The 23754-nt window shown below is 40.9% G+C and overlaps 2 protein-coding genes across 3 annotated transcripts in view; one reads left to right on the top strand and one right to left on the bottom strand.

Annotated features, from left to right (window-relative positions):
* Positions 1-6747, bottom strand: part of RECQL (RecQ like helicase) — a 33127-nt gene extending 26380 nt beyond the window's left edge. For both annotated transcript variants that reach the window (XM_061638425.1, XM_061638426.1), the window contains exons 1-5: positions 6476-6747; positions 4782-4867; positions 4116-4310; positions 3052-3231; positions 47-153 (exon numbers count right to left, since the gene is read on the bottom strand). In XM_061638425.1, coding sequence (XP_061494409.1) covers positions 47-153; positions 3052-3231; positions 4116-4310; positions 4782-4800 — 501 coding nt within the window. In that variant the 5' untranslated portion in view covers positions 4801-4867; positions 6476-6747. The remainder of the gene's footprint in view (positions 1-46; positions 154-3051; positions 3232-4115; positions 4311-4781; positions 4868-6475) is intronic.
* On the top strand, positions 6579-23150 carry GOLT1B (golgi transport 1B). Its single transcript, XM_061638432.1, has 5 exons — positions 6579-7046; positions 12791-12882; positions 16939-17117; positions 19367-19448; positions 21853-23150. The coding sequence occupies exons 1-5, from the start codon at positions 7022-7024 to the stop codon at positions 21889-21891; spliced, it is 417 nt and encodes a 138-aa protein (XP_061494416.1). The 5' UTR covers positions 6579-7021; the 3' UTR covers positions 21892-23150.
* The last annotated feature ends 604 nt before the right edge of the window (positions 23151-23754 follow it).

Genomic DNA, 23754 nt, shown 5'->3' with positions numbered 1-23754 from the left:
CATTCACATTTGGCAGCCAACAACCTTGCTCGGCATTCAGTCATACCTTGCTGCTTGAGGCGTTTAGTAAAGTTGCAGAAACTCCCAGCTGGTCCAGCATCATTAGCTGATCCTCCATTAGTGAGATCAGGGGACAGATCACAAGCGTGAAGCCTGAAATGAAAGATAATCCCTTGATTTAAGGCACCGGGGAAAGGTTTCGTTTCACCATTTAGCCCTTTCAGCACATGCTAATTTAGTGGGAACAGTACAATACTGCAGAATGAATGCTAACAAGAGTTCCTTCAGTGTTCATATTCTAGGAAAGCTTCTCCTAAGCTTCCAATAACTGATGTAAGTCATCTTTGAAATTAAAACTGGAGACATGTCTCACTCATACACTGGAAAAGGTTTACTGTGAGAACATGGGTGGTGAATGTCTGCCCATGGGCCTAATGAGGCCTGGTACAGGTCCCAATTTGGCCCGAAGGGGCGTTTTCCCCAAACAACACCCACTTGTCCCACACCTGGCAGTATAAGACATCAAGTGTGGGGCAGGTAAGAATATGCCTATAAAGGAACAACTGGAAGCTTTAAAAAAAGCTCATAATTGTTCCTTTGCAGATGGGCCTGCTGACTGGCACCTAGAATGAGCCCCAGTGGGATCAACTGCACTAAAGAACTCCTCACTGAAACTTCCTAATGCAGCCGAGGAGGACTCACTGGAACTGCTGATCTGCAGTTATAGCAAGACTCTTTGAAGTCTATTTGCAGATGTGGTTTGGATTCAAACAGCAGAAAAATGCATTTGTAGGGGGGTTGGGAATTTAAGATCCAGCCTGCTAGCTTCATCCCTTTAGATCAGCCTTTCCCAACCAGTGTGCCTCCAGATGTTGTTGGACCACAATTCCCATCTTTCCTGACCATTGGCAATGCTGGGTGAGGCTGATGGGAGTTGTGGTCCAACAACATCTGGAGGCACACTGGTTGGGAAAGGCTGCTTTGTAAAAATGTTTCAAGTGTGCTTTCTGATTTGACAGAAAAATGCCCAGAGCAACAATTCATGTAAGCAAACAACATACGCTTCTGAGGGCAATTAATTCTGTTTTAACACTGTATAAGGAGTGGGTGAGGCCATGATTAGGATTAAACACGGTCTGTTGCCTTAGCTATGGCTAAGATTCCAAATATACAGCAAAACCATGATTTGGCTAGAAAAGTTAAGTTCTTGACCTCAAAGGACTTGGTCTATAGGGCTGGTCACTTTGCAAGTAGACAGAACTAGTGAGGTAGGGAAACTGCCTTAACCATGGTTCAGCTCTTGCAGATATGATCCCCAAGCTGCAGTTAATACAAACCATGGTTTGTAAAGCCACTTCAACCTACGGTTTCACATCCTGCTTTGAGGCCAGTCCTTACCCATTGTTTAGGTATTCAGACATAATACCAGATTATAATATCAGAGAGGGTTTACCATTGCCTTCCTCTGAGGCTGAGAGGCAGTGACCGGCCCAAGGTCACCCAGTGAGCTTCATGGCTGTGTGGGGATTCGAACACTGGTCTCCCAGGTCGTAGTCCAACACTCAAACCACTACGCCACACTGGCTCTCTCGGGTTAAGGAAAACCCATAATTAGGTGTTACCTTTTAAAAGAAGCTGCAGGATTGGATTTTAGCCCCCTCCCGATATTTGCATGGCTCCTCCTGTCCCCACTTTGCCACTTCACATGAGTAACACAAACGGTTCAATCGCAGCTGATGCAGAGAAATAGCAGAATTACTTGTCCCTGGAGGAACAAGTCAAGGCCAAAATGCAGCAGGCAGTGTCCTCTGGGGGAAAGTACTTAGGACTTAAATTATTTTTTGCATCACACCAGCATGCCTCAATCAGTAATTTGGGACTTAATTACTGTTCTAGGATCTTCCTTTAGCCTTGTCAGATCAGTAGTTCCCTGCTGCTGCCCAACTGTGCCAAGAACATCCATATAATGCTGGAAGGAGGAAGACAGGTTGGGAAAGTGGAGTCAGTTCTGACCTACAGGAACTATGGAGGCTGGCATAACCCTGCACCAACCACCATATCTAGTAATAAGGAAGGATTCCGTTTCAGACAAAGCAAGAACCTGCAGTCAAGTCAGTCTACACTGTAGATTCTTCAGTATTAAGTCTGCTGAGATTCATAAGGAATTAGTCACTTTCCTGGCATTCAGGCTGAGTAGAAAGTCTAACTGGCTAGGAATATGTAGTAGTAATATAGTTTATTTCTATACTGCCTTTCAGCCACAAGGCCCCTAAATCAGTAAACAACATCAATACATATTACAAAAGAAATAAACAGTGGAAATACATTACATAGAGTAAGTCAATCAAATCAATATTAAAATAAAATAAATAGCAGATGTGAGTTTCTTGCTGGTAATGGGAGGGTCCAAATACGTGCTGGACACATTAATAATATTAAATAACAATAATAATAATAGACCTAGCACATAAGCAGAACAAAATAAGGTGGTTTAATTTGCTGGTAGTTGTGCGATGACACTCCATTGAAAATTATACATATATTTATTAAAAAGTATGGCAATCTAGTTTAAATAAAGGTTTTAGTACTAACTAGAAAAGTCTGAGAGCAGTGTGCCAGTGGTAACCAAAGAGATGAACAGGAAGACAGGAGTATTGTGGTTAGTATGGTTTCTTAACATAGGATGATATCTAATGTTTATTGATTTATTATTAAATTTATACCCCACCCTTCCTCCTAAGCAGGGCTCAAAATGTTACACAAGTGTAAGATGATCTCGCACAAGGAATCCTTCCCTCCCCCTGCAGCCCCCCCCCGAGGGTGACTCCCCGGAGGGTCAAGAGGACTTACCAACACTGTGCGATGACTTGCCAGGTACCACAGTGGGAGGAGAATCAGGCAGAATAATCCTGCGCGAGGGGAGCACAAATATTCTTTGCCTAATTTTGGGCAATTTGCTCCTCCTTCTGCAGCCTCATGTAACTTACACATTTTGGCTTGAGAGGAACATCTTTAACAAACTTTGTTTTGCTTACAGGCACAAATACCTACCATCAGCACATACTGCTGGCAGCTGGTAACACAGACTTTTCCCACCACCAGTAGGCATGACAAGGAACACGTCCCTTCCAGCCATTGTAACGTTGATTGTTTCCAATTGCAAAGGCCTAAATTTTTGGAGCTTAAAGTTATTTTGCAACACATCTCTGACATTTGTGGACCAAGAAAAATCTGTGAAAAGGAAGTAGTACATCAAAAAAAATTTAAAGCAGTAGTACATTTATAAAACAACCCTGGGTTTCATTTGAGTACAAAAAGAGTTATGGGATTTTTTTTCTATAGAAGTGCAACAATGAACCAAGGCTTTACCCCTTAAATTGTAAGTACTGCCTGCATGAATGCGCATAGGTTTGTAGAAGATAACTAATAAGCCTGTGCAGGTTTGCTCAGAAGTAAGTCCTATTGAGTTCAATACGACTTACTCCCAGGTAAGTATATACAGGAAAGCAGCCTGAATTATCTGGGATCCAATTTTTATCCTCCCCCACAAAAAAAACAACAACCCACACACAACCAAATGCTGTGTGACCGTGGACTAGTCATTATCTCTCAACCTAACCTACCGTACAGGGTTGTTGTGAGGATTAAATGGGTAGGAGTAGATCCATGTATGCCACCTTGAGGTACTTGGAGAAAAGGTGTGATATATAAGTAATCATTATTATTATAACATCAGCTAAAGCCAAGAGCACCTTTCATCTTCATAAAAACATGGATGAATGGAAGGTGAACCAGTGGCCATTTGCGGGCCAAACTAAATTGTTATGGCAGTTGGGTGGACTGAGGAAGAGTCTGCTAACATATGTGAAGCAATGGGAGACAGAACAATGGTAACTGCACAATATTTATTCTGCAGTTACAGTAACACTGATAAACAGATGCACTAAAAAAAGTAATGAAAAGCATAAGCAACACACACCCATCAAAATAAGGTACAGGAAGAAATTATCCTGCTGCGAAATTGTAGCCCATGTTATTTTAGTAGCAAGCAGCAGTAATGTTTTGGACTGTTTGACAAATTGTGACAACACAAGGATTTAACAATAACTGCAGACCTTCCTTGTTCCAGTCTTCAGCTGCTGATTCAGTCTCTTTGCTGCTCCCACTCTCAGTGTCAGAAAACTGTTTTATTTTCTTTTTTAGCACCGTCTTCTTCTGAATAAGCTCCTGTTGACGTTCAAGAAGTTCTTGTACCTGGATCTCCAGCACCTGCAGTTCACTGTTAACAGATGCTAATTCCTCCTGCAGCACTGAAGTAGGAAAAGAGTACTGTGAATTCTAACATGTGTCTGTCCACTTGTGCTAGGTCACTAACCCAGGACTCAACACAAGCAATTTGTCACAGCCTCTTTCTTCTTCCTATCTGGAGCTTCAAAACTTGCTGGAAATCAGGAGAGAGAGTCTTCTTTGGCTAGCCAGCCCTCCCACCTAATCCCTTATTCCCACATGCTAGTTCCCTTTAAGAAAGGAACACTCCACATGGCTCAACTCCCGATCTCTTCAACTTCCACACCCAGCTTTTTATCCTAAACTGTCAGCTACTCCAGACAATGCCTTACTGCTTTACTTTCCTAGTTATAGAATTTGTGCCAAAGCCAGAACGACGAGAAAATCGCCCATGCACACAACAGCATTATACAGAAAAGAAATGGAAAAAGCAAAGCAACAACATATACAACTGCCAATGGTACCAAATAAACTGTAGTGAAAAATCTGGTTACCTGAAAGGGTTGTCGTCATATTTGAAGTCAAAAAGGCTCCTCGTTTACTGAAATACTGACCACAACAATTCTTTATTCATTTCTTTCTAAAGAGATAGTTGTGAAAGTATAGTTTAAAAAAAAACTTTGAAAGTCTGCACGCATGCAGATTAGCCCTTATAGAGAAAACAAAAGCTCATAATAAGTAACATTTAAATCTCTCTGGGATGTAAGAGCAGCCATGCAATTAAAACTTAGCCTTTACATACAGCAGGGGTGGAGAACCTGTGGCCCTCTAGATGTTGCCGAACTACAACTTCCATCATCCTTGGCCATTGGCTATGCTTGCTGGGGCCGGTGGGAATTGTAGTTCAACAACATCTGGAGAATCAATGGTTCCTCACCTCTGACATAAAGCAAGACACACTCCCATCTGCAATAGAAAGCGCCAAGCTAATGTCCTGCTCCACTACAGAACCACACTCAACATGATTTTGCTGCCCACCTCCCATTTCTATGTACACACACCTGTGAGTTAAGCCCCATTAAACTCAGAGGGTTAATATGCATATGATTGTATTGTTTGTGGTCTAGGGCCAGTCACTCACAACCTAATCCCTCCCTGAGGGTCACTGTGAGGAAGGGGAACAGTTTATACTGCTCTGAGCTTGGGGAGGAATGTTTCCTTTTGCAGATTTTTGCATTAGATTATGTTTGGGTCCACTTGTACTTAGGAAGCTACCTTTTACTGAGCCAGATCAGTGGTCTATCTAGCTCAGCATTATCTACAGTAACTGGCAGAGGCTCTCAGGGCTTCAGATAGGAAGGTATCCCAGGCCTACCCGGAGATGCCACGGATTGAACCTGGGATCCTCTGCATGCAAAGCAATTGCTCTCCCACTGAATTATGACACTTCCCTTGTATTTCCTTAGTCCACGGATTTGACACAGATACTATATTGCAAAGATGCTGTACATCTCTTTCTCTGTAAGCTTCCTCCCCCCTGTAATGGGGAAAAAATACAAGACTACACTGCAGGACTTTTATATTCCACTTTTTTCTCTCCCCTCCCTTTACAATAGCAGGTGGGTAGCCATTTATAGCATTTTAGCTAAAAAGCCTCCCAGAGGAGTTTGCATAACATCAATAAATATAAAACAGCCCACACTTATGACTTAAAGGACACAAGACAAAAAAGGAAATCAGAACGCGGAGGGAAGAGGAACAGCACTGCTCTAGGGACATGTTGTTGTGTGCCTTCAAGTTGATTACCAGTTATGGCAACCCTATGAATCAGCAACCTCCAAGAGCATCTGTTATAAACCACTCCGTTTAAATCTTGTACGAAGCTGCTTTATCCCGAGTCACACCATTGGTCTGTCTAGATCAGATGTTGTTGGGACTGACTCTCACCATCCTTGGCTAAGCTAGCTAGGGTTGATGGGAGTTGTAGTCCTACAGCATCTGGAGACCACAAGATTTAAGAACAGTGGTTCTACACTGACTGGCAGTGGCTAGCCAGGGTTTCAGGTAGGAAATCTCTCCCAGCCCTACCTGGAGATGCTGGGGATTGAACCTGGGGCCTTCTGCATTGAAGGCAGATGCTCTACCCTACAGCTGTACCCTACAGCTCTTCCCAGTCACCCTAAACCACTCACTCCTCATCTTCAGCAAGGAGGCCCCTCCCACCAACACACTCAGCAGCCCCACTGACCTGAAGCCCAGGACCGCTCATCTCTCCACGACCGGGGACTGAGTAGCTCCGCCTTCCTCTCCCATCCAACACCAAAAAGCTCCAGCCTGCCACTTCCTCCGCCTTTTCTCGAGGTCCCACTTCCTGCTTTCCGCAGCCAATCACCTGCGGGCCCCGCTCTTTCCGGATTGGCCCCGCTTCTCTCTCTCTTAGGCCACCCTCAGTCTGGCGGGAGGAGCGTGTCTCCGCGCGCTCAGGCCGCGTAGTCATCGTCAGCATCATCCTCCACCGCGGCGGCTCTGAGGGAAAAGGAAGGGGAATAAGCGCGGCACTGATTGGCTCCTCGCGCTCTGCCCAATTGGACGCCGCTTTGGTTAGTTGGCGGCGGCGGCTGAGGCAGGACCAGCCGCCGAAGGACCAGCCACTGTAGCAGCAATCTAAGCCGGGCAGTGAGGGGGCTGCGTGTTTCCGGAAGACGTGGCGGCTGCTACTGCTACTCCTTGCTAGTCACTTCTTTCTTCTCGCGTCTCTGAAGCCTTGGCCGCGCCCGGCGCGTTTGCCGTCGCCATGATTTCCCTCACGGACACTCAGAGTAGGTGGATTTTGGGGGGTGGGTTCGCGCGTGGGGGTGGGTGGGGTTATATACGGGTATATCTGGGAGAGGTATATACGGGGTTTTCTGAGGGGCACCAGAAAGGAACTGACTGACTGACGGGGGCGGAGGCTGAGGGTAACTAAATTTTAGGCAAATGGGTCGGGTAGTTTTTCCTGTAGCTGTTATTTTGTGGGGTGTGTGTGTGTCTTTCCACAAACCCAAAATGTGTTTATAGAAAAGTGTGGGGTTTTTAGAATATATCACAACACACGCACACGTGCTCTCTTTTTCTCTAATATATAGCAATTTTTATTTTTGAGGAATAATCAAACATGGTGTGGGGTTTGTAGAGTAAGTTCACTAAAGTAAACCAGCCCACATCATGGTCTCAAGGCTCATGAGGCCGTCTGGTCAGTGCCTGTAGAGTGCAGGGGTGGGGAAGCTTTTTTGTTCCACGGGCCAGATCCTTATTAGAATTGGTTTCATGTGGCAGGTTTGACAGGTGGGCAGAGGTGCCCACCTATTCCATCACATGGTGCCATTTTGATGCCACATGATTGGCAGATGAGTTGTCCTGCCCACATGTTGAAATCCTTTGGCGCTGGGTTAAGAACATAAGAAGAGCCTGCTGGATCAGGCCAGTGGCCCATCTAGTCCAGCATCCTGTTCTCACAGTGGCCAACCAGGTGCCTGGGGGAAGCCCGCAAGCAGGACCTGTGTGCAAGAACACTCTCCCCTCCTGAGGCTTCCAGCAACTGGTTTTCAGAAGCATGCTGCCTCTGACTAGGGTGGCAGAGCACAGCCATCATGGCTAGTAACCATTGATAGCCCTGTCCTCCATGAATTTGTCTAATCTTCTTTTAAAGCCATCCAAGCTGGTGGCCATTACTGCATCTTGTGGGAGCAAATTCCATAGTTTAACTATGTGCTGAGTAAAGAAGTACTTCCTTTTGTCTGTCCTGAATCTTCCAACATTCAGCTTCTTTGAATGTCCACGAGTTCTAGTACTATGAGAGAGGGAGAAAAACTTTTCTCTATCCACTTTCTCAAAGCCATGCATAATTTTATACATTTCTGTCATGTCTCCTCTGACCCGCCTTTTCTCTAAACTAAAAAGCCCCAAATGCTGCAACCTTTCCTCATAAGGGAGTCGCTCCATCCCCTTGATCATTCTGGCTGCCCTCTTCTGAGCCTTTTCCAACTCTATAATATCCTTTTTGAGATGAGGCGACCAGAACTGTACACAGTATTCCAAATGTGCCCGTGTGACGCCCTTCCCTGGCTCTCCCTGTCAGGTTCCTACCTGCTCGTGGTTACTGCCTGTCACTAGGCACCACCAGGGACTCCACCAGTCCGGACTGTCCTTTTTTATGGTTTCTCTCCCCGCTCTAGCACAGATCTCAACAGATCCCCCTGCTAGGCAGCACCACCAGTCACGTCCTAATACCAGTATTCCCAGAGACTCTGAATACTTGTATTGTTATTCTCTTCACCGCTGCCACCATTTGTTACAGTTTCCCTTCAGCCTTGGTCATTACCTTACCCTCCCTTCTGGTCTGTGAAACCCCAGCCAAGGATCAGGCCTTTGGTAAACCAAATTAAGTATTTATTAAATATAACAAAGATAACAAAGATAACAAGATTTCTTCATAAGGCACATAAGCATATGGTTTTATCTAATACTAATACGAACTCCACCCCCCTCCTTCTCCATGCTCTCCTGGCAAACAACTCTCTAAAACCCACCAAAACAACCCACTCACTTTCATCACATCACATCCACCAACTCTCCACACAATCTCCTCTCAAAACCCACCAAAACAACCCACTAACACCCACCCAGATTCCACTGTCACTCTTCCTTTTATACGCTCAGCCATTTTAAACACTCAGCCAATCATCCAGCATTCTACTGCCCATTCACTCCCCCTCCTCTTTCATTCCACTTACCATGTATCTCCTATACAAACAGCACTTATCCTATTTATACTAATACAGGATCATCACAGCCCGCACCATAGATTTATACAACGGCATTATGATATCGGCTGTTTTATTTTCAATACCTTTCCTAATTATCGCTAGCTTGGAATTTGCCTTTTTCACAGCTGCCGCACACTGGGTCGACATTTTCATCGTGCTGTCCACTACAACCCCGAGGTCTCTCTCCTAGCCAGTTCAGACCCCATGAGTGTATATGTGAAATTAAGATTTTTTGCTCCAATATGCATAATTTTACACTTGTTTATATTGAATTGCATTTGCCATTTTTCCGCCCATTCACTCAGTTTGGAGAGGTCTTTTTGGAGCTCTTCGCAATCCCGAAGCGTCTGACAGCCAGCTGGCTGTTGGGCATTTGGGAATTACAGCACATGGGGTGTTGCTAGCCCTGTGCTTGGCACTTTGGAGTGTGACATCAGCTGATTGACAGGTGGCTGTAGTTTGGCAGAAATGGCCTCTTGGGCCAAATTGGCTTCCCTGGTGGGCCAAGGTTGGTCTATGGGCCAGAGGTTCCCCACCCCTGGAATAGAGTGCCTGGGAATTATGTGTAAGCTTCCTTGAACCCCACTCACAAAAAAGTGGGAACAATAAAAGTAAGTGTACCTTTAGAAAGTGATACCCTGCTGTATTTCACAATTTTTGTTTTGGAACAATGGGCATCTCAAAACTGCAAAATGCATAACATATATTATGAGGGTCATAAGGCTAGCAGGAAAATTGTCAATTAAAATTGAATAAAACAATAAAAGACATAGATCCTCTTTTTCCTCCAGCCCAACTGTAGTTGTGTTAATGCATCATAAATACATTGTTCATATGAGCAGAAATGTTACCATGTATACAGCATTTTTAGAGGTGTATGTTATGCCATGATCGAAAAAGGGAAGGGTCGGGTGGGATGAATGTGAACAAATGTCACATTCATTTAGAAGTAAAATACTGTTGGCAGAAAATATTTGAGAAGGTCTGGCAGGAAATACTTTGGGAAAGGTGGAATGAAGGGGCAGAGGAGTGCAGGAGGTTGCTGTACAGTAGTTAGGAATGTCTGTATGTTATTCTGTGCACATTGACTTGGGAGGAAGCCTTATTGAGCTGAATTGTGTTTCAGAGTAGACATGTATATTATACTGTTTGTAGTTTAAATTTTTTCAAAAGAGCAACACTTTCTGTGCAGTGTGTGATACCTTATATTTTTTAGTTGAACAAAGTAGTACTGCATTGGTTGAGTACTGCAAAGTGGTACTGTACTGCATTCTTTATTCTAAAATGACTATCCCATTATTACTCATAGAAGTTGCACAATTAGGCAGCTTACACAGTTGATGCAGTGACACAGTTGGAACATGCTGAAAGGAGCAAGTTCATAAATATGAAAATCCAAGCTAGAATCTGGTATGTTATGCCTTTTAAAGCAAAGTTGTAAAGTTATGTACAGTTTCAATAGAGGTATTTTTGTTTGCTGCTGAAATGTCTTGCATAGTCATGTAGTAGGAAAACTAAAGTTCAGAGAAGTTAAGAAGTATTTGCATATTCTTATAACAGTGCACTAGAAACATGACTGCTTTACTTATGTTTATACGTTGGCTTTTTGCCTGAGGAGATCATAAATGTTGGATTGCTGTATGTGGTGCAGCAGTAATTTAGGTTTGCTGTAGGATGCTAGAACTAGTAGGCTGATCTTGCTAATGATGGGGTGTTCCTCAAAGAGGAAGTCAGTGAAGCTTAATTTTATTTGGTTCTTTGTGGTTGGCAAATAATATTGGAATAGAGGTTTGTGCTATTTAACTAGACAGAAAAAGAAAGTCTTCCAGATGTCATCTCACATAGGGATGGCTAACCTTTTTCATACCAAGGGCCACATTGACCAACCCATGGCCTAAATATTTTTTGGGAGGGTACTTTAAAAAATCCTTTGGTGTCGAAGTATCACAGCAGGGGAGAACTATGGGAGCAGTCTGTAAAAAAGAAACAGAAGGTGGTATTCAGTGCTAGTTCTACTCAGAGTAGACTCACTGCAATTAATGAACCTAAGTCATGTTTATTAACTTCAGAGGGTCTACTCTGAGTAGGGCTAGAATTGAATATATAAACAAGGACAAATATTGGGGTGTCTTGGGGGTACACTTCAAAAATAAACCTATCTGCAGTGCTCTATTATATAGATTGGAGAAGGATTGTATCCTTTACTGTTCATGATGCCCCCCTCAATCACTAGTTTTAGGTTTCAGAGAAACTATCCGTGATTTGACTAAAGTTTGGGGCATCAGGAGATGGGACTTACGGATTTCGTCAGGGGCTTGCCTACGTTTCCTGATTTTCTGTATAATACTTTGATTAGTTGACGACTCCTTTGATATGACCCCTGAATACAAAATAAACCACAAATCGTGTTCAACTGCACAAGCATGTAGTTATGGACTCTTGTTTTAACACATTCATTATGTTTTAAGAAGTCAAACCCCTGCTTGCAGGGGGGCTTTTCACCCCTACAGATTTCCTGTTTGGAAAAATCCGAATAGTTTTATTTTTTCTTAATGTATTGGGCCAGATGCTCTGTGAGAAACTATAACTATTCCAAGTGTGAAAACATAATCCATCACACTTTTGTGGTGATTCATAAAGCAGTTCATTAATTTAAAAACAGCCTAGCTGTTCTTGTCAGTTTCATTATGCAGCTGTTTAGATGAGATAGTGGCTGTAGAAGCTCTGAATTTATAGTCTAGGAGTATTTGGACTGAATGACAATCTTGAATTGAATGATAATCTTGGGCTGAAAATGAAATCCTATTTTGTTTAAAGATAAAAATGGAGATTTAGCATTCTGGTGAAACTGATAGTGGGCAGGTACATAAATACACTTGACATTAATCCTTGGGGGTGTCCTCTTTCTACTTGTTGCTTATATCCCAAAGGGTGTGATCTTTTTATTTCAGAAAAGGGAGCAGTTTGTAACAAGTGTCTCCGATTAATGGTTCAAGTTTAGCCACCATTTTGTCCTTGAACCAGATAAGTCTGTGTGGAAGTAGTACAAGTAGGTAGACTTTGTAGAAATTATCTCTTAATGTTTATTTTTGATTTATTTATTTATTATTTGATTTATATCCCGCCCTTCCTCCCAGCAGGAGCCCATGTTGTACATACATAGCCAGTCCTTGGCTAGCAGGTGTCCAGACCTTTTTCCAAGTCATGCTTCCTTGCAGTATTGTGCATTTTGCAGTGCTTTAAAGGAGGAGAGAATACTTTTCTCTTTTACTTTAAAAGAGATCTCGTCGTTGAATTGAATAGCTCCTCATAAATTCCATTTGAACTGGAAACATTGTCTTGATTTCAGCTATGTGTAGACTTCCTTCCGGATTACTCTCCTAAAGAGATCTTAATGGAGTTACCAAAGATACTACATTAACAGTGAAGAAGAAGGCAAGGATATGAAGCTGCACAACTTCACAGTTGAATCTGTAACCCAGTGCATTTGCTCAAAAGCTTGCCATTCTTGGAGAAAAGAGTGCTATATTTTATGGATCCATAGATCTTGCTAGGAAATGCTTACATTATGTAGTAGCTGCCTGCAATATTGCATGCTTCCTGACTGAGAGAGGGCAAATGCTATGCGTAGCTTTGGGGAAAGCTTGTTTTATATATCAGTGAATGTTGTGACTGCAACTTAATAAATAAAATTTTGTGTATCTGCTTATTTCCTTACTTGAGGCTGCATTGTTACTAACTCCCCTTTTTTATTGCAGAAATTGGAATGGGACTTACTGGTTTTGGAGTATTTTTCCTTTTCTTTGGAATGATCCTATTTTTTGACAAAGCACTTTTGGCTATTGGAAATGTAAGTGATTTTGTTTTCCATGAGTAATGTTTTGTAAACCACTTAGAGGTTTTCTGCAATCAAATGGCAAATGAATTTTATTAAATCAATAAAATAAATTAGTTTGAATGTGCTTCCCTATGAATAAACAGCATAGTCGGATGGACAGGCAAACAACCTGAGGAAAAAGCAAATCTTAAGGAACACCTAGTCCAGGGCTCATTTAGAGGATCATAGGATCACATTGACTGTATATATTTGAGGAAACTGTCCTGAGTGGCACCTGGGCAACTAAGTGGAACCTGGAGCCTTTCCTCTTCACAACCAAGTGTGTTATGAAAAATGAAGTCAGAAATTTAACTCCCTGGGTGGTATCAGATTAAGTCACAGGTGGATGATCTCTTTTGGCTCAAGGGTCTCATAACTCTTGGCCAGCCTTTCAGGTTGGTGTGACCACACATGTCATATACATACGCACACAGGAGGCATATGCACAAACAGGAATTCAGTCCCCTCTGTAGCCGACCAACACAGATCATCTGGATGTGTTATTATCCCTCCCAACTCATCAAATGATCAATCTGAGGAGGAGGAGGAAGCAATTTGCATCCCCTTCAGGGTGCTGTGCTGGACAAGGGAAGATTAAACTTCCCTGCACACCTCAACATCGTGTACTTTGAATGTCTTTTTGTCACTTCTATCAAAATTGGTAAAATTTGCTTGCTTAGGGGGTTGCATCAGTTATACTCAGAATAGACCCACAGAAAACAATAGACTTAAGTTAGTTATGATTTCAGTAGGTCTGACTCTGAGCATGGCTGCAATTCAATACATGTCTACTTAGAAGTAAGCTCCATTGGGTTCAATGGGACTTACTCACAGGTAAGTGTGTATCGGATTGCAGCCTTAGTCGGATAACACCCCCTCCATCTCTTTGGATTCCCTTTCCTTCTACTTCTTTCCTTATCAAATCCTACGCTGGCTCCTGTATCCTTTCTGCATGTAGTACAAACTTCTTGTCCACTCCCATTTTCTCCTATAATTTCTTGATTTAGCCCTGCCTATGATTTTGACCCATCTCAAAACTCATCTTTTCCACAAACTTAATCCTCATTCTTTAGTGAAACAAAGTCTAAGTATTTGTGTGCATTTGGTCACACTAATCCCTTCCCCAAGCACCAGATTTGAATTCTTGGGGCAGAGACCTCACTTTCCATTATGTTGCATTGGGGAATCACCATGTACAACAGTGGTTCTATATAAATAGGTCTAACCTGGATGAGAGAAAAATACAGAAGGTTTGTGGCATCCATTATTTGTATATTTATTACTGTGTATTAGATCCTGACCTTGCTCCCAAAGGATCCCAGGATGGCAAACAATAAAAACAAATGTTTAAAGCATTTAAAAAGAAAATAAACATCTTCACAACTAGTACTTTTAAAGTATCCAGAAATCAGTGGCTACTAGCCATGATGGCTGTGGTGTGCCACCATAGTCAGATGCAGTATGTTTCTGAAAACTAGTTGCCGGAAGCTGCAGGAGGGGAGAGTGTTCTTTCACACAGGTCCTGCTTGTAGAATTCCCATGGACATCTGGTTGGCCATTGTGAGAACAGGATGCTAGACTAGATGGGCTGCTGGCCTATTCCAGCAGGCTGTTCTTATGTTTGTATGTTCTTAATGTCTTTCAACCACCAAATACTTTGATGAGCAGGAACATTCTTAAATTCCACCTAAAAAATGAGTAATGAGGGGGACAGACAAAGGAGGACATTCCATAAGCAGGTGGTCTGTTAAAAAGCCCTGTCATGGGTCAGCGCCAGCTGAGCAGTACTGAGTAGCAGAACCACCAACAAGACTTTCCTGGTATTTGTGTAATTGAATGGAATATTAGGTTATATGGACTTGAACACTAACATACCATCTAATGAATTGTTCACATTAATTAGTATTTTATGTATTTAATTTCCACAGATAGTTAGAGGTGGTGCTTTAAAACTATAAATAAAGATTTATTGCTTCTTAAAAATTGACGGTTGTGCCGTTCCCAAATGTCAAAGACTCCTTCTTAGGTAATAAGACTGATATCTAGCTTTAATTCTTGATCATTGAAATAAATTAATAATAAAAATGTGTATTTGGTTGGAATAAATATAAGCTTGTTTAAAGTGACTAAAAATCCCTATTTAATATGGCTTTCTGCTTTTCCAAAACCTGGAGTTTTGCTCACCTAAATATTTTTGCCTACTTTTTGAAGCATACATAAATTCTTCACACATGAATTGATAGCGGATGTTTTTACTAGGTGTTTTCTAAAATTTAGCAACTCCGGTACTTTGCTTCTGTAGATAACCGTGAAACATTTAAATACAGCAATTATTAAAAGTAGAATGAGGTAATGCAAGGATATATTACTTGCTTGCTGTATATTTAGACAAAGAATTAAATTATGAATGATAGACAACCAAACATTTGAACATAGGTGGATGAAGGAATGTTTTAGCAGTAATTTTGCCCCAATCTGTATGTGGTGTTGATGGCAGTATGATTCTTCTGAAGACCAAAATAACTTCCTCATTTTGTCCTATTATCTGGGCAAAGGTTTTTCAGAGTCAAGAACATCTTTGTGAAAATTGTCAAAGTCCTGGTAGCCCTGGTCTCCCTCTCGACTCTTAAAAGCTTGCTGAGACAATCAGGATAGTCTAGTGGTGCTCATTCAAGTCCTGTTTTTAATTATCACTGCAGGGCTCGATGGGCATTGCATCTCTCTGTTTTAACAGGCTGATAAGAGAGTGGCACCAGCCCCCATGGCATGCTTTCTTCTCTCACACTAAGAGTAGTGATCAAAAGAGAGGTGCCATTGCTGTCATTATATACTTGGAGCACCTGCTAATCACTCAAGGAAGTGACTAATTCTGCCTCTGCATGAGAATTCCAACTTCTGAAGCATACATGAACAAATCCTAAAAATATAGATGGACGATAGTGGTGCAGATCCATATGTCCCATCCACCATGGAGTAAATAGGAAATGTAGTTGCAGGTGGAAGGGCCGTAGCTCAGTGGTAGAGCATCTGCTTTGCATTAGGAAGGTCCTAGGTTCAATCCCCATCATCTCCAGGTAGGGCTGGGAGAGCCACCTGCTTGAAACCAATCAGTGTAGACTGTACTGAGCTAGATGGACTAACGGTCTGATTTAGTATAATGCAGCTTCCTGTGTTCCTAATATGAGTATTATAGCATCCCATGTTTAGCTGAAGATTTAAATAAACCATTTGTATGTGAATCATTGTTGGGATCCTTTTTTAACTGTTAAAGATGACAATCATAGGCCAAAGTGAATGTTACGAAACTTAATCCCATCTGATTTCATTTAGAGAATTTTAAGTATGTGCTGTAATTGTTCCATTGAAATCAATGGGATGTAAAAGAGCTTTTCTTTAGTTAGATTGTGGCCTTTATGTGCAAAGTCCAAAACATGATGAGGTAGATCTTATCTGAGTGCTAAAATAGATAACACGGGAGATGATATGTGCAGTAATTTCATTTCAACAAAATGGTACCGACTCTGCCCCTGTAGAAAGCCAGTAGATTACTTTCATTACTTTATTACTATTCTTAACACATTTCAACTTGGTTAATTAGCATCCTAAAGATGTTTTGTAAACTTACAATGATGTTTGAGACTAGACTGAATGCCTTGAAGTCCATGTACATCAATTTTGTTCCCTAGTCTATTAAATCACATACTTTTTTTCAATGTAATGCCAGTTGCCCAGCACAAACTGTTCTTAAAGTCATACTAGTACAACTCCCATATCCACTAAGTGCTTACAGATTAATTGATTAGCTCCAGCAAAGTCTGCTTTTGTATTGTGCCAATTTGTGAAAGGTTCCCTTGACATATTCATGTTTCCTCCAATGGGATATTAGTGTCACGTTGGCAACAAGAAAATGGATGTTTGTTTTGGACATCTGGATTTTTTTAAAAAAGTCTATGAATATTTAATATTTCTGGACCTCTACTCAAGTGGTTTTTTCTTCGTTGTGAGGTTATTTTTTGTTGGTTCTTTCAGGTTTTATTTGTGGCTGGCCTGGCTTTTGTGATTGGCTTAGAAAGAACATTCAGATTCTTCTTCCAGAAACACAAAGTGAAAGCTACTGGCTTCTTTCTGGGTGGTGTGTTTATAGTTCTTATTGGCTGGCCCTTGATAGGAATGGTCCTTGAAATTTATGGCTTTTTCCTCTTATTCAGGTAAGATTTCTTTGCTGGTCTTTGCTTTTGTTTTGAAGAGTAATACTTTTCTCCTAAGGTAAAGTGCTTTTGATAGTCACTGAAAAGTTACCATTTCATATATGATGAGTGGGGTACTGTAAAAAAAAAACCTATTATAAGCAGAAATCTTTTTGTTTGTCTGTGTCTTCAAAATTCACCTGCCAGTCTTAGCTGTGATTTGAGTTTTGCATTGGCACTAGTGTTAACTGTGGTTAATGCTAACCAGAATTCCCTCTTAGGCAGGAAGGATTTGAAACAGATTAGTAAAACCTGTCTAACCAGGAGTCTGGTCAACATCAACTACTGTCAGTATTAGTGCAGTTGTAACATTTAGGGTTAAGGTCAGTAAGTGGAGATTCTCAGTACAAAGACAAAAAGCATGTGGATCAATCCTGTTGCATTTTCATTACATCTTCACCATCCCCTTAACGTGAATTGTATCTTTCTCCCCAAGTGGGGCCATGTGTGTTTCTATATCTTTTGAATTCATCCTTTATTGTGAATCGGCCACAGTGCTTGGAGGCTTGCTATTTACATGACTCGGGAGACAACCAAGCCTTGCATTCACCATAGTTTAGAAAGGTTTTAACTTGCAAATGTGCGGATAAACCATGATGTAGAGTTGCCTGTCCTCATTTTTTTTGTCTGCTCAACACTTGGTCCCTACATGCAGTAATCTCCAGAGGCAGCTATTAAAACGGTGGTTTCCCATAGTTAACAAAAACATACTTAAGCTTCCTTAACCATTGTTTAATATGCCTAAATCAGCCATTGTGATTAGAGCTGTCTGAAGTTTGCCTTGGTTGTGGTTAATTGCTGATGGCTCATTTGCAAAAGTTGACACTTGATACTGCAGCATCAAGTGATAAATGTGCATGTGTGGACCAGTCCCTAGTTGCTTGGGGATCCCAACAGAGGGAGACCAGAACAAAAGCACTCAATTCCCTGAATCCCTTAATTCTTCTTTGTAAGGAATGAATTGATGGCTGATGACTCTTACTGGTTAATAAACTTACTCAATTTGGTTAGATATTTTACCTCTCTTGCTCTTTGGGGGATTTTAAATTGAATTATGTCACTATCTATATTGCAATGGATTCATTAGAGGTACTGCTTAAATGGGTTTAAGAGTGAATTGCTTTTGTAACTACACAAAGTTTTTAAAAAATCATAAAATGGATGATTAGCTTCTTAGCTTCAGACATTCATACCATTTCATTCTGAGAAGGCAATCTTTTCAGTAATGAAGCATCTTGTCATTTTTTATAGCTCAACCAGGAACATGGTTTACAATAAAAATGTTAAAAACTTCCAGCGAGATAGTTCTATTGGTTTCATTGCAGCAAAAACAATGAAGACTCTTGAAGCACCAAATGATTTACAATTGTAGAAGTGGTAGTACACATTGCTGTTTGTAATTTTGAGTCCCAGTACACACACACGGTGGAGGGCGCAATCTCAACAAGTCTTATGTTTAGTTAGTCAGAGAGAGTTACCAGTTAGATTTTATGCTTCAAATGCCAATCTAACCTGAGCCATCTCTGCTTGCAGTTGGTAGTAAGGCTCTAGTCATCTGATTTCCTTTTGGGCTGTGTGACATCTTCAAAGATGAGACAGCCACTGTTTGTCTTATGGTTAAAAAAAAGTTCATTTTGATAGCAAGTCATCCTACATATCCCTTATCATCTAGATGACATAAATTTTTTTAGAAGATGAAACAGTTTCATATTTTACAGCATTAATGTTTTATTAGCAATTGTTTAAGTTAAGCATTTTAACAAGTTATTTTTGTAACAAACAGCACTTTCTCTTTTTTTGTGCAGTATCTTCTAAATGTTTAAAAGCTTGCCTCAGACATTTCCTACACAGAAAGTGCTTTTCCATGTAAAAAAAAAAAAAAGCCAAGACATTTGCACATGGATTGGATTCTTGCACATAACGTATTGCTCACACAACCATGTTGCTCTGTGTATGTGCAGACAGACATGCTGCATGTGTACAGTCTATATATGGTTTAAATCTGTGACATTTGAAGTGGCCCAAAACGTTTAAGGATTTTGGTAAGAGTACTTTGCTTATCCTGAAAGGAGATGGAGAGCATATGCCATGTGAGTGAGGCAATGTCCATTTTGGGGTACAAACAGTTTTCAATTTTGGTGGTACTGCTGTCATACCCTAGTCATATATAAAGTTGGCAGACTAACCTGTGGCACTTTCTTTGTTTACAGGGGCTTTTTCCCTGTGGTGGTTGGTTTTATTAGAAGAGTGCCAGTCCTTGGATATCTCTTGAATTTACCTGGTATAAGCTCAGTAAGTATTAAAAAAATTCACATGAAGTATGAAGACTTGTTCTTTCATGCATTGTTTCTTGGGTTATAGGACTTGGGGAATCACTGATTTCAAGTTCCTAAGTGTTTACTCCTATTTGCTATCCTACTGCACCTGTAGACTGAAGGAAGTGAATGCAGCACAGATTAAGTTGCTGATTATTTATTTATTTGAGTGTGCAATTAACAAATATTCTGATTTCTGTCCTGAAGAGCAGCTCTGAAATTTTTTTAAAAGTTGCACACCCTTTAAAAGAAGCTGGATCAACAGAAGGTATATTGCCTTGTTGATTTTGTGCAAAGACGTGCATTCAAAATATGAACTACCAAATAACTGAATTTGCAGCATACACAGCTTGATATCTAAAAATAACAGTGGAATTCTAAATTATTCTGGTTCAATATAGATACATGCAACACTGTATTAGCTTCATGTTCATATGACAACATGATCGCCAAACATTTTAAGAGGAGGATCCGCTGTCTGTCTTTGGGATCTTCCTTTTCAGTTTAATCCCGCGTACCAGGCAGAAGTAGCTTTCCCTTGCCTTTAATATATCCTGCCAAGAAACTTGGCAGCCCTACCTACACAATTCTGTAATTTGCTGTTGAGAATTAGTGTTACATTATTGTGCCCCTGAGGCACCTGTGAATCATGGTTTCTTCTACTATGAAGTTTCATCTACAGTTCATTAATTGGATTTGGACGGCGTTTATAAAGTTGTCCAGGTATCATTTTGTTATCACCCAGCTCTAGAAGATGGAGCTCTGGGTTAATACCAGTATTAATATAGAAATTGTTTGGCTCCTTTATTCATAACGTGAAAATGTTGGTATCCATAAATTATCATGTCATATGTAAGCATCTGACTTGTATTTATTCAAGTCCCCTATGTCAGTGCAAGGGAACCTAGGTTTTCCTAGGACACAGTCCGGGAGCCACGGATGACGGAGAGCCTTCAGGGTGCACTCTAGAACAATCCTCAGAATCTTTTGCAGACAGCAGGATATTGTGGGCAGATATGCAAGGGTCCCTATGTTAGTACAGAAAAGGATGTTTGGAAACCACTAGCTTAGGCAGCTGAGAGGACAATCCTGAAAAGAGGACAGCAGCACCCAAGCAACTCTTTATTGTATTTATCTGAATTTTTAATTAAGAGCCAATAATTTTAATATTGATAACTGACTTTTGAAAGCTGATTTTATGTGTACGCCATAACTGATGGGGCTCAACATCAAAACTGAGCAAATGCCATGGTTGTATTGTTCTATGTTTGGTTAATTGATTAATTAAGGGAAGAGGACAGGCCAACTTCCTAAACAGCTGTTGAGGGCCTTCCTTCATCTCTGTGGCTCACCAGTTGCTCCTGTCTGCCACTCAGGCTCAGTTTTGGCCATGATGCTTATAATGCATACTTTTGGTAATGGCCCATGCATGTAAACAAACATGGTGTCCTCCTTGTGGGTTCTGCCGTATTTGTTTGTGCCTGTAATGGCAGAGTTTTATTTCTGCATTATGCATGCTTAAACATATGTGGTATCATATATGCAGTGGCTGGAGCTCAATCATAGGCAGCTCAGTCGCATTATAAACTGATAGTACTAAACATTAGGTGCATGGGATTGCACCACAACAACTGATTCTGTCATGGCCACAATGGCTTTAGGGTGGCACACAAGCAATTCTGCCCCTACCCCATGATGCCCCTTTTCTGCCTAAGTGTGCCGCACCACAGCTTTGTGCATTTAGCCTATGCTGACACAGTAGTGTGCATCCTACCCTAAACATTTATTTGCCAATGCCATAATTTGTAGGGTTGATCCAAATGCCTAGTTAATATAGATGGGTTTTCTTATGTTAAATCTATTTAAGCATTGTTAAGTCCCTTAATAATCTGGCTTTTCATCTCTCTCATTCTTGATCTTTATCGGTATCATTTTTAAATTGGTTTTCATGGAGTTAAATCCTTTTTGAAAAGTTAATTGTTGATGTTTTCTTCAAAGCCTGCGTAGGCTCAGGAGACAGTCCCCAGTAATGGTTAGTTGAAAATATCATCCTCAGTCTATTAATGCATGAATGGCTGATATTTTTATTTGGGTCATTGAGCTAACAGTATTTTTATTTGCATTTTTTCTGATTTATTTTTTTCATTCTGTTGCATCTTCATGTTGCTCTGTGTCAGTATAGAAACATACCACACCTAAACACAGTTGCAATGCAGATTGCATTACTTTTACATAAACCACGAGACCTTGGTGAGTACTATGCAAATATGATCATATCTGGCCACCTATTTAAAAATTCAGCCTACATATTGTTTGAAGTATCTTGTATCTCAATTACACTCTCTCCCATGCCCCTTCCCCCATCTCTTTTTTTCTGGCAGCTTGTAGATAAAGTTGGAGAAAGCAACAGCATGGTATAATGGCAAGTGTGCTGAAGACTGGTTCTGAACTTACATTATTTATAAGGTCCTCCTGAAGAAAAGATGCAGCACAAACATTCCCTTGTGTACAAAGGCAAAATTTGTAATGATCTTGACGTAAATGTTTAATTTACACCATAGTCTACAAAATACATCTTTAGCAAAGGAAGATGGAGCAAATGTGCGCCCAAGACTTTCAGCACAAGGAATTCTGTGAATTGAACTGAAGAAAAAGTCATGGGAAAACCCATGGTATTATTCAAGACTACTCAATGCTTTTGGAGTATGAGCAAAATGCAGCAACTCCCCGCCCCCATGGAACTAACAGTGCCTGTTATTTTTTACCTCCTACTTTTGAAGGTGTAGCAGAGCACATGAGGTCAATCTGTAAGGCATGACCCATCTCTCTTCCCTCCTGCCAAACTTCCTACTTCTTCCCTTCTGTTGGAAGAAAGTCAATCATCCCTCCTACATATTTTTTTCTATTGAAAGCAAGAGTTCCCTTAAAGCATGAAACACAAGGTGTTTTAAGATGGATCATCTTTAACCATGTGCAGTAGCAGAGGATTTCACTACACGGTTCTGCTGTATAAATATTTGTAAATGTATGCCTAAAATACAGCTGTGGACAAATGTTTAAAGCCAAATGTAAATTCTGGTTAGGTGTGTCTTTACCTTTTGGAATATGCAAAAAACTATTACTGGTTTTTTAAACTAAACGTCAGTCTTAAACCACTCTTGGTTTTGATACCTGTTTGGCAGGGACTGTGGAACCAATTTTACACTCCTTTTTGACTGGTTCTCCTTGATACATGTTACATGTGTTTATCACAAAGAGGATGTAGCCCTTTCTCACTAGACATATTTTGTGTGCATCATGTTTAGCTCCTGAAATGACTTGACTTGTTTCAAGGTGCTCAGCACAGTTCGTGAAACATGACCTGCCCAGCTAGCTGACCCTCTGACACTGAATATCGTTGGTTGTCTCTGTCTGCAGCCAGTGTCATGTCCTGCAGCATATAACATCGTGCTTTGTACACTGACAAAGCACCTGATAATGCCATGTAGGCATTAGGGTTTGGGCACTTGAGTTCAAGCATCCTATCTTTGTTTAAGGATAGCATGTTACAAAGCTAACTTATTGTAAATAACTTTCTTAACAACTAGGTAAAAATATTGTGTGCTGGGAAGAAGTATTGGAAAATTGTAGCCTTGATCAAGTGCCACATCTAAATACACTTTTTATTCCTGTGGCTTAATTTCGTCTTATCCTGACAGTTGGAAAGAATGCATATTTCAGCAAATGGAGAGTTTTGGGACCACTTTGGGCATACCACTGAAGTGGCCAGAGAGGCAGTGTGAATGACTTGCTCAGGGACATAACTTGTATTGCCCCTACTCCTGAGAAATTGCAGGCATGAAGTGAAGAGGAAGCATGGTCACTTGTGTTTCCCTTCCCACCACTTCTTTGGAATGTCTGAAGTGCCTCTTGTGAACATACCTAGTTCAAGCTGATCTTAGTTGACAAAGTTGCATATTAATACAAGACTCACCTGTCTGTTTTGTTTCAAATGCCTAATATTAGCCCCCATCAAAAACACCAAGATGAACACGTATCATCTGAACTGCATAACCATTTTTATTTATGCAAACAGATTCAAAACACTAGTATATACCACTCATGTCTACTAATGCCTGTCAGAAGTAGCCATTTTTAATCAAATGATCATTTAGATAGGCTCTTTTTTTTAGTTGTGGTAAGCCATTTTTTAAACTTTGAAAAGTATTTTTGAATTAATTCTTCTGGTGTCAAGAGCTTCCCCGTTTTGTTAGTTTTCTCTTGGGGGAAGAAAAATGTCTCTT

This window comes from Rhineura floridana, chromosome 8, assembly GCF_030035675.1.
Source record: "Rhineura floridana isolate rRhiFlo1 chromosome 8, rRhiFlo1.hap2, whole genome shotgun sequence".
Lineage (NCBI taxonomy): Eukaryota > Metazoa > Chordata > Lepidosauria > Squamata > Rhineuridae > Rhineura > Rhineura floridana.
This window is presented reverse-complemented; position numbering and strand designations above follow the sequence as displayed.